The 18,077-nt window shown below is 38.3% G+C and overlaps 1 protein-coding gene across 3 annotated transcripts in view; it reads left to right on the top strand.

Annotated features, from left to right (window-relative positions):
• Positions 1-18,077, top strand: part of ITPR2 (inositol 1,4,5-trisphosphate receptor type 2) — a 266,121-nt gene that overhangs the window by 181,960 nt on the left and 66,084 nt on the right. For all 3 annotated transcript variants that reach the window (XM_042889533.1, XM_042889531.1, XM_042889534.1), the window contains 8 exons: positions 2,571-2,679; positions 4,245-4,432; positions 5,758-5,941; positions 6,526-6,782; positions 7,693-7,893; positions 9,541-9,651; positions 15,508-15,603; positions 16,763-16,882. In XM_042889533.1, coding sequence (XP_042745467.1) covers positions 2,571-2,679; positions 4,245-4,432; positions 5,758-5,941; positions 6,526-6,782; positions 7,693-7,893; positions 9,541-9,651; positions 15,508-15,603; positions 16,763-16,882 — 1,266 coding nt within the window. The remainder of the gene's footprint in view (positions 1-2,570; positions 2,680-4,244; positions 4,433-5,757; positions 5,942-6,525; positions 6,783-7,692; positions 7,894-9,540; positions 9,652-15,507; positions 15,604-16,762; positions 16,883-18,077) is intronic.

Below are 18,077 nucleotides of genomic sequence, written 5' to 3'. Positions count from 1 at the left end.
TGTATGATACCTCACGCAGTCGTGCACTGGAGGTGACAGGAATTTCTGATATACTGCATAGGCATCTGTGCATTCCTCAGCTCCAGTATGTGCTGCTGGGCTGCAGAGAGCAGTTTTTTCTCTTTGTAGTGGCTGCTAATTTCACAAGAAACTAAATGACCTGGGGAAGTCAGATGGCTTCCCAAGGTCATCACAAAGGGGCTGAAGATCCCAAGCCTGCATCATGTGGAGCTGAGTCTGAGGGCACATTTTTGGTACAGCTCTTTGGCAAAGCAGAGGTTCCACTGCGTTCCTGGTTTTCAAACACAATGCTCTTGATTTTTGGCAATTAGGCATCTAAGAACTGTGTGTGTCTAGATTCACGAGAGGTTAAGAGTGGGAGGGAGAGAGGGTGAAAATCCTAATAATGACGACTTTTTTTACTCCTTGGGGGCAAGAGGTAATGTCTGTGTCTTAGTTTGCAGACAGTCAGGAAAATATTCCTCTTTCTGTAGCCAGTTGGAGAACCATATTCATATCGCTACTCCTCCTGCTGTCTTTTGAAGGTAACGAGGCAGGAAAAATGATCTGAGATGTGCAAACACTTATTTTTTTTACAGACAGCGAGACCAAGTGCTGAATTGTTCAGGTTATTAGTCAAATGCTATTTCATGGTCCTCAGCGTTCTTCCTGATAAAATAAAGGCTGTTTTGATTGAACGATAAAACTTGTGACTCTGGGTATTATTTTTAACTACATATAGATGCCTTTTGGTGTTTCTTCCCGTGACTGCACTGTGACTGTTTATATAATTTACCATGGCGCTCTGTTCATCATCAGCAGACTTCACAGATAGCCAGTTAAGGATGTTTCCTCAAGCTTTGTGGTTAATCAAATGGTTTGGCAAATGCCAGCCTTTCTTATTAAAGGCACGTCTTGATGCAGTCCCTTTCTGGGCTGGGTCCTAGTCGGGTGATAGGAAGGATTTCTCCTCTGTGGATGCTATTTGTGTGACAAAGCTCTATGATTCTGTGATACATATGCCTTTAAAAGACTTTAGCAATCTTGAAATTTCTTATGAGCTGTATCTTGCCCACGTGTGCAGGATTAATCTCCTGCAAACTAGACTGGGAAAGAGTCTGCTTCCGTGTGTGGTTCAGACATTGATGGTTCTTGGTCTTCTTCTGTAGTGTAGACCACAGCTGGCTTAAGTTCATCTGAAAGATTTACATAATAAATTCCTTGGCACTGCAGATGTGTAGGTGATACTTTTATTTTTCTTGCAGCCATTGTGTTTATGGATTTTGATATTTTAATATAGATCTTGCAATTTTCTTGGCTAATTGAGTGAACTCTGTAGACTGTGTAGACTCTATGAAAACATCAGAATACAAGAACGAGGAAGGACAGTTTTGCACTGTCAGCCTACATATACAGATTACTGCATTCTGACCCTTGTTTGAGATGGACAAGCCCATTGCTTTTTTGAGATGCATGAAGCAATGAAGCCCCATGGTGGCCTTTGGTTGCTTTTGGAAATATTGCTAAGTTAACAGAGACATATGAGTGTGGATTGTGCTTCCTGAGATATTTTTGGGTCTTGCTTCCTCTCTTGTTGCTGCCTCTGGTTTCAGAGGTACAGACTGAAGCTTATGGCTAACATGCAGGTGCTGGTGACCTGTATGTTCCCTGTAAGTACAGAGAATGCTTCTGGTACACATATTTTTAAGACCTCTTCTTCATTAAAACCAGTAGGTGAGTAAATGCAAAGAAGAAATCATGTTGTTTTACTGCCTAACTGTTGAAATGAGTAGTTTTTCTCTTCTATTGTAAACATTGGAAGCCTTGCCATACTTATTTCCAAATAAAGTCTTGAGTATTTTATATTTATATCTGCAGTCATTGTCACCTGCTGCCTCTGTAAAGATGAGTGGTGACTGCAGGTGTCCCCAGGAGACCAAAGGCAACAGGAAAATGCCAAGTGATTGTACCCCCACTCTTAATTCGGTGCATCTTGTTTTGCAGAATTATGCAAAATGAAAGGGAAGCTCTTCAGAGAGCTGCATGCAAATATTGACTAGTTTTGGTTTTGGAAGTAAAGGAAGCTCTTCTATCAAATGTCATCTCTCTGTTTTAATATTTCATGTGATGTGGCTTCTTTCAGATGATATAAGATCAGAGAAAAGGGAACGATACTACTCAGCTGCAGAAAATAGGAAGAAAGTACTGCCATGGCAGGGTAGGGCAGACACACACAGAGTGCAGTGCATTGGTTCTTTGTAGAACTTGTTTCAAAATACACATCTTCCAGGTAGTCGGTGGAAATTGTTGAGGTAGAGATATTTGATTTATCATCAGTAAGTTTAAAATAATCTTCAGAGAAAGCTTGTACAACAGTATTTCAGAATTCTTGCCATGGAATGTGTTAGATAAGACCATTAAATGCTTGTTTTATGGACAACTTTTCTATTTGCATGTTTACTAATTATAAAGGAAATACCAAATAAATTATGTATCTATTATAAACACCTGGCTTTTCAAACAAAGGAAATACTGAAGTTTCTTATGCTATTTTTGTATTTCTCCTAAAGGGCAACACTTTAAGGAAAATACTCCTGTATCGCTACTTTAAAGGAGAATATGGAAGTGGTATGAATGGGCCTCTATCTACCAGCTACAGCAAAACTGCACAAGTGGGAGGTAAATCAACACACATCATTTAAGAAAAACAAAACTAGCAGCACCATCTTTTTAAAAGGCATGTTGAATGTGCTCCAGGGATTTAATTGGCAAATGAATGGAGCGAGTTCTGCAATCAGTTAGAAGAGAGGTTGTGTGCACCTGTCTCAGATGGCTGGTGTGCATTTGCCAACACTAAGAAAGTGAATCTCTCCATTCCCCCAAGTCAGTCCTTCAGTTCAATTCTGATTGGTAACACCATTTGCTAATAAATCCACATCCAGGAATCCAGCAAAGCATGCAGCGTTTGAACAAAGCCACTGCTGTTTCTGGAAACCAATCAACTTTTTAAAATTCCGGATCCTCCACTAGCACATTAAAAAAAGTAGGATATAAGGAAAAGCTTTTCACAAATATATCACTTAAGCAATGAAATAAATTTCCTAGAGAGGCTGTAGAATGTCAGTTCTTTCAAAACAAGGCTGTGAGGGCCTGCTGTAACTACTGTGAGCAGAAAGTTTGAGTGGGTGTTCCTTATAACCTCATTTTTGTATTGTTGTGTTATAGAAGCCAAGGCAGATTACAATAAAGTGCTTTCTAATAAAACCAAACATAATGTATGTCATAGGAAATATGGCAGAATGAAGTGTAGAGCCACGTCATAACAAAGCTGGCCATCACATTATCAGTATATATTAAAGGCATGTCCAGATTTGTGGGCTTCCCCACATGTCATTCGGCTGATCCTCTGTGTGTTTCAGTGTTGATACAGGAGAAAAATCAGAGACTGAGTGTCTTGTACATCAGTTTATTCTGTAGCAAACAATAGAATAGAGAATTAGTGTTTTGTCTTTTCTCTGTGAAAAATGTGTATAGAAATGCATGGCTTCGTTAAAAAGTCAGAAACACTTTGTCAGTACTGCTTTGATTACAACAGTGCCATATTTTTTCCTCATGGTAGGTGCAGTTACATGTGCATAATGTGTGTATAGCAGGAAATATGATAATGACTAATAATAAAATATGGCTGATTTAATGACTTAATACAATTCAGTAAAATCCCTTCGAATCACACCATTAGTTAATTATGTTAACTTAATTTGTGTTAATTTGTGTTAACTTATCGTGATGTTACTGATCTACGATTTAGACTGGCAAAAAAATTTAGCTAGAAGGTCATACCCATAATGAGAGTGGATTTATGAGTATACAATCTTTGTTTAGATTAGACCTGAGAAAAGCAGGTTTGAAAGCTTTTTCAGACCTCTGGCCATGCATGTATATTAGTGTATGCAGTAATGGAATTAAAACCAGGGTTCTGCGAACAAATCAGTTTCATTTTGATCTTCTTTATTGTCTGAATGCTGTTAACAGAACTGTGGTGTGAGTTTTTGTTTTGTTTCTTATGCTTGGGGACCAACATTGGCACATTCACACAAACATCTTTGTTTCAAGAGGAATTTTGCCTCTAACAGAATTTCAAGATGAAATGAATTACATTGCTACTGGATGTTTTTCCAAATAGCTTTATTTCAACATACATGCATGAAACAAACATGAATGATATGTATTTCTCTGACTTACAGGTGGATTTGTAGGACAAGACTCAGATAAGTCTGGAGTATCCATGTTTGATATTCAGTGCCTTCTAGATAAAGAAGGTGCATCAGAACTTGTCATAGATGTTATAGTCAGCACCAAAAATGACAGAATTTTCTCAGAAGGCATTTTGCTTGGTATTGCATTGCTTGAAGGTGGAAATGCACAAACACAGGTACTTATTTCATTTACTTATTCGCATACTGCTTTTCAAATGCATATAGTCAGGAGTCAAATAAAAAGAACCTCTTTGAAGTGAGTTCTGTAGGGAGGTTATTACCATAGTATGTCCCTCTAAAAAACTATTGTAGGTAGTTCATGTTATTATGCAGTATTTCTTACAGTAAAGTCTTCAATGAAGAAAACATTTTTCTGCTGTCCCCTTCAATGTTGTGCAGTTGTTCTTTGCCAGCTGAGCATTATCTCCAGTTATTTCATGCTTCTCCTTGTAAATGTAGTAATTCCTAAGCTTTCAAGTTTATAATAGCAAAAAATAATAAAAAATAAAAATTTAAGAAAAAAAAATTTAAAAAAATCTGGAAACATGTAGGGACTTTTTTCTAAATCCCCAGAGGAAAAAGTTGGTCATTTGAAACTGCCAATATCTGTTCCAAAGGAATTAAGTGCTTAAAACTATGGATTCTGATCTTTTCACAAAGACTAGAGATATTGCTCTTACCCAACTTTAGCCAAATAAGTTTAGTTGTTTATTCTTACTCTCTGATCAGCAGAGAGGAGAGATGGCATAAATTGGTCCCAGCTTTTCCCCATATCTCATCACTGAATTTGACAGGAACCTAAATAATCAACATATACTTCATTTCAAGATTTAAAAGTTAAATGAGAGGAATCCTATCCTGTATCTTTATTCTGTAAAAAAATAATACAACCTGTCACCCTTAGAGAGCATCTAGAAAGTCTTAAAGAAGTGAGGTATTGCTGCAGCTTTCTAAAATGAATTGGTAGGTGGTTGTAGGAGGACATCACTTCTGGGACAGTTTTTAAACTGTTGAAAATGGTATTCAGCCTACTTGACAGTAATGCTAGGGGACTGTACTTAATAACCTAAAATATTAATTCCAATTCTGAAGTTATAAAGAACCAAGAATATGTATAGGCTAAGCTATAACATAGAATATGAATCTGGGAGTTTCCTGTTTCCTGCTGTAGCTACATAATAACAATTACTTTCATTATTACTTGCAGATTGAATATTGTATCTCTAGAATACCTAGAGAGAAATGGGGAGTATCACTAAATAATTTAACTTAGTTGGGTAATTTTGTGACATTTGAAAGATTGCAAGTAGCATTGCTTGCCATTTTATCCAAATTTAAAAATAGTGATCAATATTTGTTACCAATCTTTTATATCACTTTGTAAAATAATTGGTTGTGCAGTGGTCATTTTTTTTCCTTGGTGATAATCTTTTTTGTTTCTGTATTTTTTCTTCCTTAGAAGACTGATAACTAATGAGTATCCTCTTTTTATTCCTTGCAGTATTCAACTTACCAGCAATTGAAGGAGCAAAAAAAGTCAGAAAAATTCTTTAAAGTCCTGTATGACCGTATGAAAGCTGCTCAGCAAGAGATACGATCAACAGTGACAGTGAACACTATTGATCTGGGGAGCAAAAAGAAAGATGATGATAGTGACCTAACCATATCTGTACCCAAAAAGAGAGGTAAGGAGGCAGCCATATAGTGCACCCATAGTGCATTATGTTCAAGATGCGTGTATTGCACCACTGATGCTCTGCTGCACTGATCAGTAAGTTTTAGTATTAATTATTGCTGCACTGCCTGTTTGTTTTTCTCTAAATTACAGACCGTAACTTAAGCTGATTGCATGGAATTAACATTGATGAAGTCAGTGAAGCTATGCCAGCTTGCACCAATAGAAGATATAGCCCCATGTTTTTAGAGAAGCTGAAATACAGGCTGCTAGTGGGGCTATTTCACATGAGCAAGCACAGGAAAGAATGCCCACCCTGTGGTCCTTCCATTGTTCTCATCATTTATTGTATATGGAAGAGAAATAGTAGGACTTTTTGTTTTAATGTTCTGCTTCACTCTGGTTTGTGGTTAATTTGGAACATGCTATTCCTTCATGAGTGTTGCTTTGATATTCTTTGTAAGCTGCCCAGAGGTCTTTGAAAAGTTAGGCACCAAAAAAGAAAAAGTTGCATTCACTCTTGTTGTTTTCTTATTGTTTAATTAAACAAGCAAAAACTGTTTCAAAAATTAAGGAAAATTATCTTCTTTTCAGTGAAGGATTCAACACTGCATCTGAAAGAGGGTATGAAAGTTCAGTTAACAGAAGCATCTTCTGCAACATCCAAGGCTTACTCTGTATATAGAAGAGAAATGGACCCAGAAATAGATCTTATGGGCTCAGGAGCAGATGCTGCAAATGCAGAGGAAAAGTCCACAGAAGAAGCAGTAATGAGTCCTGCTATTGCAATCATGCAGCCAATACTGAGATTTCTCCAACTGCTTTGTGAGAACCACAACCGAGAGCTCCAGGTAAGTTGTTTTTGAGCCAGGTTTCAAAGGAAGTATTAGAAGAGCTGGAGCTTCATGAAGGAGGAAGAACATGCCTGTGCTTGGCTTCTATTACAGAATAACGGTGGCTAAAATATTGTTATTCTTTTGGCCCATGTAATAAAATAACCCTTTTCAAGAACTGTCTGCATGCTCAGTTTAAGTTCATGTTTATGCCCTCAGAGCGGTGTGGGAACCGCAGCACAGCCACATGGAATTGAGAATTTGTTAAACGTTCCTGTCAGTATAATTTTTATGCATCAATAGTGAATCAGTTACCATAAGTTTGAAAACCACAAGAGGCTTCTGGACAAATGTTTTGGTACTGCTGTTTTCCCTAGGTGTTATGATTGAAGGGTGTAAGATGCAATGTGTCTCTGCTATCAATTCCTCTGGTAGATATTACTACCACCAGAGAAACTTTTGCAAAATGAGTTTTCTGCAGATTTGCTTCAGTGCAGTGTCCAGTAGCCTCCCTGAAAGCAGGACTGGATGTAGCTTGAGCTGAGCTGCTGTTACGCATTGGCATTTCCATGGAGCAGTCGAAATGTGCAGCTATGCTTGTTCATCTGTGGGACAAGATCCTCCCAAGTAAAGGACCATAATAAACAGATGGGACAAGACATCTCTAGGACACATGTTGGCAGATGTTTGCAAAGCGCATGTTTCTAAGCCCTCCTTTCCCAACTGGTTTAATCAAATAATAGTCCTCCACTGCTGCGCTAAGATTATTTATTTTCTACACTATAGTATACTTCAGTAACTAAGGTAGGGCAATCATGTGGTCATAAATTGAACCTGTCAGTAATTTTATGAAAAAGATTGTGTGTTCAACATGATTCTAACTCTCTCTTTCTCCTTATCTTTTTTGTTCCTTTTCTCCATCCACCAGAATTTTTTAAGACATCAGAACAATAAAACAAATTACAACCTTGTTTGCGAGACACTTCAGTTTTTGGACTGTATCTGTGGAAGCACAACAGGTGGGCTAGGCTTACTGGGGCTTTACATCAATGAGAGGAACGTAGCTCTGGTGAACCAGACACTGGAAAGCTTGACTGAGTACTGCCAAGGTCCATGCCATGAAAATCAGGTAGGGCTTGAATAAATGCAGAACAGTCTACCTGAATGTATGGTATCTTTGTGCTTATCGTAAACTCTTCAGTGTTGTTAATAACATAAGACCACGTGCAGTTACTGTGATTAAGCTGAACACATCCCGCACCTGCAAAAGGCCTGAGAAATCCTTTCAAGCCAGAAAACAGACTTTTCCTTTAGCCTGTCTGTTTACATACAGTGTTTCCAGTCCTTTTGGAGAGAGTTAAATGTCGTATAATTTGGCCCATAGTTTGAATCTCACTTCATGAGACTTTGGATTTCAAGTCACAACTGTGGAATTACATTACCTATATAATAATGTTGTTTGTTGGTTTTTTTTTTCCATTTTCATGCATTTTGCCTTTTTAGGTTTTTAGCTAGGATGCTAATTTTTACTTTCCCCATTTAACGTAACCGCCACAAAATTTAACTTACTGTTCTGCTGTGCAACCTGTTGACATCTTTAATTAGGGTATCAATAGGAAAAAGGGTGAAAGTAAAGACCATGCAGCCTTTTGAGCTGTGGCTGTTGGTAGCTGTCTCTTCAGTGCTAATCTGAGGCAATATAGAAATGCAGAGTGTACTTAGATGCTGCTGTATTTGATCTGAAGAGAACTGTAGTGAAGTTGTCACAGTGGATGAAATTTCAGAATTTTTAATATGGATTAATGATGGGAAAATATCAGTGGGCAAAATTACAGAGACACAATTTATTCTTGCTACTAAGGACAGCTGAAGAAATGCGTGCAGTATTAATGCTCCTTCATTAACATACATAAATGAAGTGCAGAGTGCTTCTGTTACTGTTGCTGGTTATCAGTTGACATTACTTAAAACTTTAAAAAGAAACAAACAAAAATCCTTCAGTAGGCGAATTTTTAAACAGTCATATTTGATCTATTACTGAATGGGAAAAATATTTGTAAAAAATAATAATGTCAATGGAAATAAAGAGAAAATCTACGTTTTTCAAGTTAACTTGTTCACTGACTTTACTGATAATGGAAGGGAATGATTATTAAAGCTTACCTGCTGGGAAGTCACTCAGGATTAGAATTATACTTGTTTAAACCATCTGCAAATCTAATGCAGCATGTTTTGGAGACAAATGCTCCCCACTGTCATTTTCCTCTGTTTGCTTTGTGTTGTTTGTTTTTTCCCTCTGTCTTTCTGGAAAACTTCCTTTCATATTGTCCAGTAAATCTATTTGAAAAAAAAAATACCATAGAATTATACAAATGACATTTATTTTACATACATTCCAGTATGACTTTTAAGATTCTGTGGCTGTGTGTTCAGCCAAAACTGGTAGTGCTGCTGTGGACTGTTGTCTGTAGCTTGTACCACATTGTGCCTAATCCTGCATATTTCACTGCAGGCAAACTCTAGCTTGCACTGCTTTTTCCTCAGTTATATACTTCACTATTGACAGTGTTGGGATTAGCTCTGTACTACATATTTCCCCAATACCATTTGTGGCATGTTTTCAGGCTGCTCTGCTTTGGCAGTCGCAGGGTAGTCCAAGTTCTAGATTCTTTCTTTGGAAATTTGCATATTCCCTCTCTTTCCCAGTCTCCCCAGTTCTCAGTCTCTTTGTTTTCCTCTCTTCCCTCTCTTCTGACTCTCTTCTCTTATTTTGTAGACCTGCATAGCCACCCATGAATCGAATGGGATTGATATTATAATTGCGCTCATCTTGAATGACATAAACCCTCTTGGCAAATACTGCATGGACTTGGTGCTTCAGCTAAAGGTACAGTAAATGTGAATTTGTTTATTTAAATTTGAGTAATAATAGAAGACATACCTGTGCGAGAGCTCCATGCAGCCTTACTTAGTCTTGCCGTAGTGTGATATACTCGGCAGCCCTGGAAGACAAACGGTGCGCATGAATTCAGCTCAGCTTAATCTGCATAAGATCCTCTACCACAGGCCTTTTGGCCCACTGTTGTGTTTGGGAGTATACCCACAGCTTTTTTTTTAAAGAATCCTATCAAATAGATACAATAAAGCTAGCATGAAGAGTCTATATGGTGGACTTAAAATCTCTAATAAATAGCTATCCTATTAAGAGGAAGGAACATTCATTCTCTGTGTATACTGAATTCTGTGTTTCTGTGAACTTTAAAAAATATTTGACAGGGATATGTTGTGGAAAAGAGTAATATATCAGATGACCTGCAATTAAAATGTCAAATAAATTTGGCAATGCAGTTAAAGTGTGTTTTATTACCCTTGGCAGTATCCTTTGAAGAGAAGGGTGAAGAGTAGAGTGGGGGGCTTGTGTTTTGTATTCTCTGGAGAGTTAGATAAGTTTGTCTGGTCTGTGTGCCGTTGCATGCAAAGAGGAGCTTTGCAGCTCTACTGTCTGACGAGTAGGGTAGAATATGTCCAGGAGGAGCCATGATTTAATGTTGTTTCTTGCCTTCTGAATGAAGAATTTCCATTGCAGATGGTTCATTTCCTCCCCCAAACCAGCAAATACTTTGCGGTAGCTGCATTGCATCATACTGGCAATATTATGAATGTCTAATAAAATAATTAATACAGCCGTATATCATGTAGAATGAAACATCAAATCAACAGTGTTTTACAGATGATCTTAATAACTGTAATTACATGATTGAATGGCAGTATAATTCAGGCTCCCCTCAAGAAAAACACTTAAGCAGACATTTAACTTTGAACTCACAGATAGTTCTTTGAAGTCCAGGTTTCAATCCTTGTAAAGACTAGTGCCATTTCAGTTTGTTGTTGTTGTGTAGCTAGAAAATAGAGTTTACTGGCATTGCTGCAAGGACCAGCTTGGCCATATTCACAGGGCATTGTATGCCACACTGTTATTTAAATAGCAAAAGTTGTAATGAATGATACCAACAGGTCAAACTATGGAACTGATACTAATTTGACAGAATCAAATGGTTTGTGGAGATGCCACAAACTGTCTGGACAAACTTCTGGTATTTGCCTGACCTCAGAGTAAAAAAGTATTTTCTTTTGTTAGATAGAATTTCATGTGTATTTTAATTTGTACCCGTTACCTCCTGTCTGTCACTTGCTATGGATCCCTCTTTTTTATTCTCACTCATCAAGTATTTAAACACATTGATAAGATCCTGATGAGCCTACTCTTCTCTAGGCCAAGCAGCCCCAGCTCTTTCAGCTGCTTCTAATGACAAGTGCTCCATTCACTTATTGGTGCAGCCGTATGCTGGACAGTAAGTCCATATTATTCTGGACAGAACTGGGCATAGTACTGAGCCAGATGTGATATCAAGAATTAGATTATTAATGTTTAATATAGACAGTCTGTCTGTGCTTATAGGCAACTGAAGTTGCAAATGCGTAAGTTTTACAGTGAAAATACAAAATTTTAAGTATATAGGCTCACACACATACAAACAAACTCAGACACTTTTCAGAGAACATTGTATGCTGAACATGTACCCCACAACCAATGCAAAGGCCGTAAAGAATTATATTTTCCCATACCATCTTAATTTGGCTTGTTTTGTACACACTTTGTGATGTGGTATTTAATTACATCTTCATGGATTATATTTTCCATTGGATTCTTCAAACATTTGGTGAGTAGGATAGACAATGTTCACCGAGTGAACAGATGGACAATGTTCTGTTCTGTCTTTTATTATTTTGAATATGACACCCCAGCCTTCCTTAGTGACTAGTTTTAAGCCCTGGCACAGAGTATGACCTCAGTATCTATCACTGTCTGTAGTGGAAGGATGAAGAGATGCTGTCATTCTAGTAACCCATGTAATTCACTGGAAAAGGGTGGAGAGACTGACATGAATGGTTGTTTTTTTTTTTTTTGTTTTTCTTATAGTGTTTTAGAAAAACTGTATGAGATGAGAACTCAGGAAGAGAAATGAAGGCCAGAAGCATTTGGGATATTCATTTTATAGCACCTAGGGATTGATTTTTCACAAAACTAATGTGTTATAAGGAACTTTAAACTGTATTTTCAAAGTATTTTATCTCTTTTCATTATTGATACCTGGGAATTGAAATCAGGATGTCAGAATCTCAAAGCATGCAGAAAATGAGGAACGAGGTGTTAAACTAGCATCTCAAACTCAGGCATAAGTGATTGGATAGGGAAGGATAAGGAGAAAGTGACTTATGAGACAGAAATTTCCTTCTTTGGGTCAAAAAATGAGAGGGTGTGCCTGCTTACTGAACTTCTAGGCACACCTACTTCAAGCTGCAGTAGACTTCTCTCTAATCCTAGGATTGCTTGCACTGGTAACAGCTCCAAAGCCCTTATCAGTTTTGAGTGAGTAAACTGGGGCTTTCCTCCACTTTTTCCACTTCTACTTTCTCAAGCTACCTGGCAGCCTATCTTGTCCCCTTGTCTCCTCATTTTGAAATCCTACCAATGCTGCCACACTTGGTTTGCTTGCCATTGTAAGGGAACTCTTCAGCAGAAGTAGAACCATCCAGTTCTTCAGAATAGTACTCTGGTCTCAGCACCTGATCTTTCTTATTCACTGTGCACGCTCAACTTTTGCAGTGTAAGTTGGCTACAGTCTGGCTAGACTTTTCCAGTGGGTGGTCCTAATTTTATTTCAGAAAGACAAGTTTGACTACAGAAAAATACGTATGGAGTCTCATTCAACTTCAGTGATCCAAGTCTGATCTTCTCATCTACTGTTCTTGCTCCTCATCTCATTGTGTCGGCAAACCCAGCCTCCTCTTTACTGACTTCTCACTCAACTTCCAGTCTCCTCTTCCAGAAGGTCCTCCAGTCATGTATGAATCTTCCTTCTTTCCACCTTTCCCTTCCTTCTTCTTCTGACTTTTAATCTTACAGTCCTCAGTTCTCAATCCACATCTTAACATAATTGTTCTGAGTTCTCCTTGTGCATTCTCAAATCTTTATTTCCACACATTTTCTGAACTTCAGTAGCAAATGTTTCCACATCATATGAGGTACTCCATACATATCCCAATTGCACATAAAAGCACCATTTGAATTGCCTGTGTGCATCTTGCCTAACTTCCAGGTGTTGCTCCAGTAGAGTAGGGGAAACCCACCCTATTTCAGAAGCCCACCTAGGGCTTAGAGCTGTGACACAGGACTTAGGAAATAGTTGCTAATTCTGTTTGGTTCCCTGACATTGGGTCTTTTCCTTGCCTGTCCTTACTTTATCCTCACTCTTTCTGTTTTCATTTTATGTTTTCCTACAATAAACTTGTGTCCCTTTTCAGTCTCCCTTTTGCCCAAGTTCTTCTTTCAATCCCTTTCAATGTAGGCAGTCCTTTCCTTGAAGTTCCACAAGCCTAGGCAAATACCTAAGAGCAAGCGCAGACTGTAAATTGCTTGAATGTATTTGTTGTTCCCTGTGCTGGAGCATACTGTTCAGAGGTATGTTGGCAGGCTGGAGAAATACTCTGACAAGAACTCATGAACTTGAAAAAAGAAAAATATGAAGTCCTGTATCTGGGGTGGATCGAGCAATACAGTAGTACAGGCTGGGTGCTGATTAAATGAGAAGTAGCTCTGTAGAAAGTGGTGGCTGTCCGGATAGAGAAGTTGAGCATCAGTCAGCAGTACCCCCTCACAGCAGAGAAACCCAGTCATGTCTTGGACTGTATTAGAGGAGTGTAGATAATAGGTTTAGAGAAGCAATCTTTCCCATCTGTTTGACACTTGTTAGACTGCATTTGAAGTATCTTGCCCATTTTGGAGCTCTCTGGAGCAGGAAAGGCATTGATGTACTGAAGTGATTCCAGTGGGGTGCTATTAGAATGATACATGGAGTGAGGTTCAGCTTGCACAAGAGTTAGCTTCAAAGAGCCCTCTTGTTGTCTGCAATGACCCCAGGAGAAGATGGAGTCAAAATTGTCTAGGAGTTGCATAATGGAAAGATAAGGAACAGTGAACACAAGCTGGAGTATGGGAAATTCTGGTTACGTACAATAAAAACTTATTTTCCTATGCAGATCAATGAAGCTGGGAACAGGTGCCCAAGAAGGCTGTGAGGTTCGTTGTGGTCATCCAATACTTGAAGGGAGCATATAAACGGGAGGGGGAATGGCTGCTTACAAGGGTAGATAGTGATAGGACAAGGAGGAATGATTTTAAACTGAAACAGGGGAGGTTTAGGTTAAATATTATGAGGAAGTTTTTCACACACAGGATGGTGACACAGTGGAACAGGTTGCCCAAGGAGGCTGTGGATGCCCCATCCCTGGAGGCATTCAAGGCCAGGCTGGATGTGGCTCTGGGCAGCCTGGTCTGGTGGTTGGCGACCCTGCACACAGCAGGGGGTGGAAACTAGATGATCATTGTAGTCCTTTTCAACCCAGGCCATTCTATGATTCTGTGATTCTGTGATCTTTGGACATCTTTGACACAGCCCTAAGCAGGGGTTTTGAGCAGGGACTGAGACTGCTGAAAGATCAGTGCAGACAAAAGCCTTGAATGCATGACTTGATTGTGCAATCTACATGATTTTTTGATTCTGTGCCAAATGAGAAGAAAACCAGTGGGCTTTTAGCTGTGAAACTGGCAAGTTTCTGCAGTACATTATTCAAACCACAGTTACAAAAATACTTAAGAATTGTATAAATTTGGCTGAGTTTCCATACGTTATTTTCTTTTCTTGGCATCTGATGTTCCACATTTTCAGCTCTGCTAACAAAACGTGGTTATACAAACCCTGCTTAAAGCTGAGATAGTTAGGAAGCCCCAGCAAACAGGTGAGTGTGGGCATGGTGTCTCCTCAATTTATGAGTTCGATCGGATTTAGCTGTTGTACTGCCACCTCCAACGAGATGTTGAGTTACAGAGAAGTGAAACAAACTTAGCCAGAATCACACAGGAAGCTTCTGGCAGAGCTAGGAACTGAACTGTTGTGCACTGAGGCCTGTTAGCTTTAGGTGCTTAAATCTCTCAAACAATTTTTTCTTTCCTTTTCACAGTTGATGTAACTGGAGGTAGGACAGGTCTTCAAAGTCTAGGGTACTACTGAGTTATGTCTGCTGAAGTTCATAATATTTAGTTGGTGGGAGAGATCTCAGACAGAAGTGGACAGGTGACAGAGCAAAGGATATCTTTATACATTCCCCTTGAAATATTTGATAGTAAAATGAAGTCTCAAGCATGTGTGAAAACAGTTTGCTTTAGAGTCCTTTAAATAATAACCAATTAGCATTTATAAAAAACAGAGGGAAAGGAAAACTGCCGGAATGATGAGGCCTTTTGTGTAATGCATTTTGTAATTACCTGTGCTGAGTATTGCTTCAACAGAATGCCATGGTAAAAATTGCTAGGTGAGCAAAAAAGAGAGGGAAATGGGATTTCATTTCTTTAGAACAAAGCTCTGTATTTGAGTCAGAATTTTTCAATATTTAAAATGCTTCTTTCCCATATAGCATGCAGGATTTGTTAGCCTTACAGTATGCTGACATTAAAATGGGAGAAAAGCCCTATTAAATATGCCAGTAAAATAAAAGGTGCAAGTAGTTCCGAATCATATCCACTAAAAAAGTGGTCCTAGTAATTTCAATTAAAACAAATGCAAGGATCGTTAATCCATGAAATAGATTTTAAATTTGCATTAACTTGGTTTTGTATCTCTAGAACAATGCCTCCAAGCTTTTGCTGGCTATTATGGAAAGCAGGCAAGACAGCGAGAATGCGGAAAGAATCCTTTTCAACATGAGACCAAAGGAATTGGTGAGAAAACTTCTGAATATTCATAAATCTTTTGGCTGAAAAAAAATGTCATTAAAACACTTTAAAATGGTCTGCATCTGAACTGAGGAGTGTTGGCAGCATACAGTGACACAATGTATCAAAATAGTACTAATTCACAGAAAAGTGCTTTCAAAGGATCAAGCACGCATGATTTCAGTCTTTACGACTTCATTATTTTTATCCGTTCCAAGCACTTTTCTGTAATTGTTTCCTAACTAAATTATCCTACCCTGGTAGACTGTCTTCAAGTATGCTTTGTCAGGGGCTGGGAAATTAAGCTTGAGCAGTTTGTGAAACAGTGCTAACAGAAATGCATGTGTGTGCCTCTGTGTGTGTATTTACACATCTCATGAACAAACAAATCAGTTACCAACAGTTGTTGCTGTGTTATGGAACAAGCACGGTACTTCTTTAGATCTCCAGGAATTTTGAATCAACTGGAAGTTTGGAGAAATTGTTTCCAGTCAAAGAGTGACTGGAAATCCTGTTTTGTGGGGAAATGTGGGAATCAGCCCATGCACTTAAATGGAGCCCAGTGATCTGCTGGCTTCTGGGAGTCAATGCTGCAGTGGCATGTTAGCACACTGAGGTCATTCCTAATGTACAACTGCAAGATCAGGCCCTGCATGGGCAGCTGAGGACTTTTGTCTTTTTGTCCTGCAAGAGGCTTTTGTGTATTTTGAAATTACACCAGCACTCTGCCCAGTATTTGCCTCCCTTTTCTTTTTGGTTTAAGTATTTCTTTTCTGTTACACTATTTGGAGAGCTCTGCAGTGCAGCCTGCTGTAGCCAGACAAGGATCGTGTCTGCACTGTAAGTACTGAAAGACAGTCTGTGATATCTGTTGATCTGTCTTTAAAAGCATTTGTGAAAATATCTGCTCATAAAGACTCAGCATTCCTGTTCCTTTCTCGTGGTTAAAGAAGTTTTGCTGACAAGAAGTGTAGCACTTTGGAGCTTCATAAATACTTCACGCTCTTCTTTATTCAAAAAGTGTACCTCAGACTGCTTGCTTTTCTTTCAGAACTACAGGGCACCCATCCAAGCTTGGGCTGAACAAAGTGAATATGTTCAAACATTGTGTGCATTTTTGGCTGAGAATGTCAGTTATTTCATCTCGATTCGGTTTGTGTTGCAGGTGGATGTGATGAAGAATGCATACAACCAAGGCCTAGAATGTGACCATGAGGAGGAAAATGGAGATGATGGCATCTCCCCAAAAGATGTTGGCCATAATATTTATATTTTGGCACATCAGGTATTCCGTACTTGTTGTACTATTACTTCCTGAAAAGCATTGCATGCTTAAACTCCACTCAAAACCTGTCTGATCCAATATCCCTTGTTATGATTTCTGTCTTACACTTTTGTACAACACAACCTTAATTGGAGTGCTGCTGATAGGAGGGCAAGTAAGCAGCATCAGTGTAAGAGGTGGCACTCCGAGTAATTTGGTAGGCACTATTTATGTGAAATAACAATGTAGAGCAAAGCAATTAATGTACATTTATTTTTGTCTTTCTTTAACATTAACATCTCATTTATATAAATCAAGTTATTATTTCTGCATTTTAATTAGTAGCTTCAGTTGGGATATCAAGTAAACTTGGGTTGAAAATATTCAAATTATTTTAGATATATTCTTTACTCAGCTAATAAGAATAATTGAGCCTTTTTACTCTTCTCACCTTTACTATCAAATTTACTTTATTTTTCAATTGTGTTAAGAATATTGAAAAAAAATGAAGACCACATGAATTTTATTGTATCATAAATGATAGCATTTTTTTGTTTCTGAAAGAGCCATGGTTTTATAAATGATTTTACTAAGAGACAGATTCTTATCTATCTCTTAGGGGAGATAAGGGAGTATTCTTTTTTCACTATACTTGTTAAGTATAAGGACTTAAATGCTCAATGAAAGAAGAAAAATCTTTAGTTACACGGATATAATGTAGTGTTTTTTTCAAACAAGCAATGGAAAAATGGGTACTGAGTTGTGCTCACATGCTTGCAGCATATTTAAGTAGTAAGTCTTGTTATTGTGTTGTTATGGATGACCACGTTGTACTCTTGTGCTGTATGTAGGACTGTACCTAAGGTGCTTGTCAAAGATTGGACAATTTTTGGAAAGAAATTTAGCTTCTTACCTTGTATGACGATTTACTCCTAGTACCAAAGCTTGTAATGAAGATTTACAAATCTGACAAGTCAAAATGTTGGTATTTTATGTCAGCTCATGTTGAATGACCTGACAGTGTTCGTGACAATGAGAAATAACCTTTTGGGAGTAGAATATACATCTAAAACTATGTATGTAATAACTGCTGGGATCATTTTAGCAGAGGGGTCACTCCTAAGGGTACATGAGTTAGCTGGAGTATAGAATAAATTCTGCCCCTATTTGTGTTCTGGGGAGGCCCACAGAGCCCCTCCATAGCTGTTCCAAATGC

This window comes from Lagopus leucura, unplaced genomic scaffold, assembly GCF_019238085.1.
Source record: "Lagopus leucura isolate 7727_CA_CO unplaced genomic scaffold, USGS_WTPT01 Super-Scaffold_100159, whole genome shotgun sequence".
NCBI lineage: Eukaryota > Metazoa > Chordata > Aves > Galliformes > Phasianidae > Lagopus > Lagopus leucura.
The sequence above is the reverse complement of the archived record's forward strand: the minus strand, read 5'-3'. Positions and strand labels throughout refer to the sequence as shown.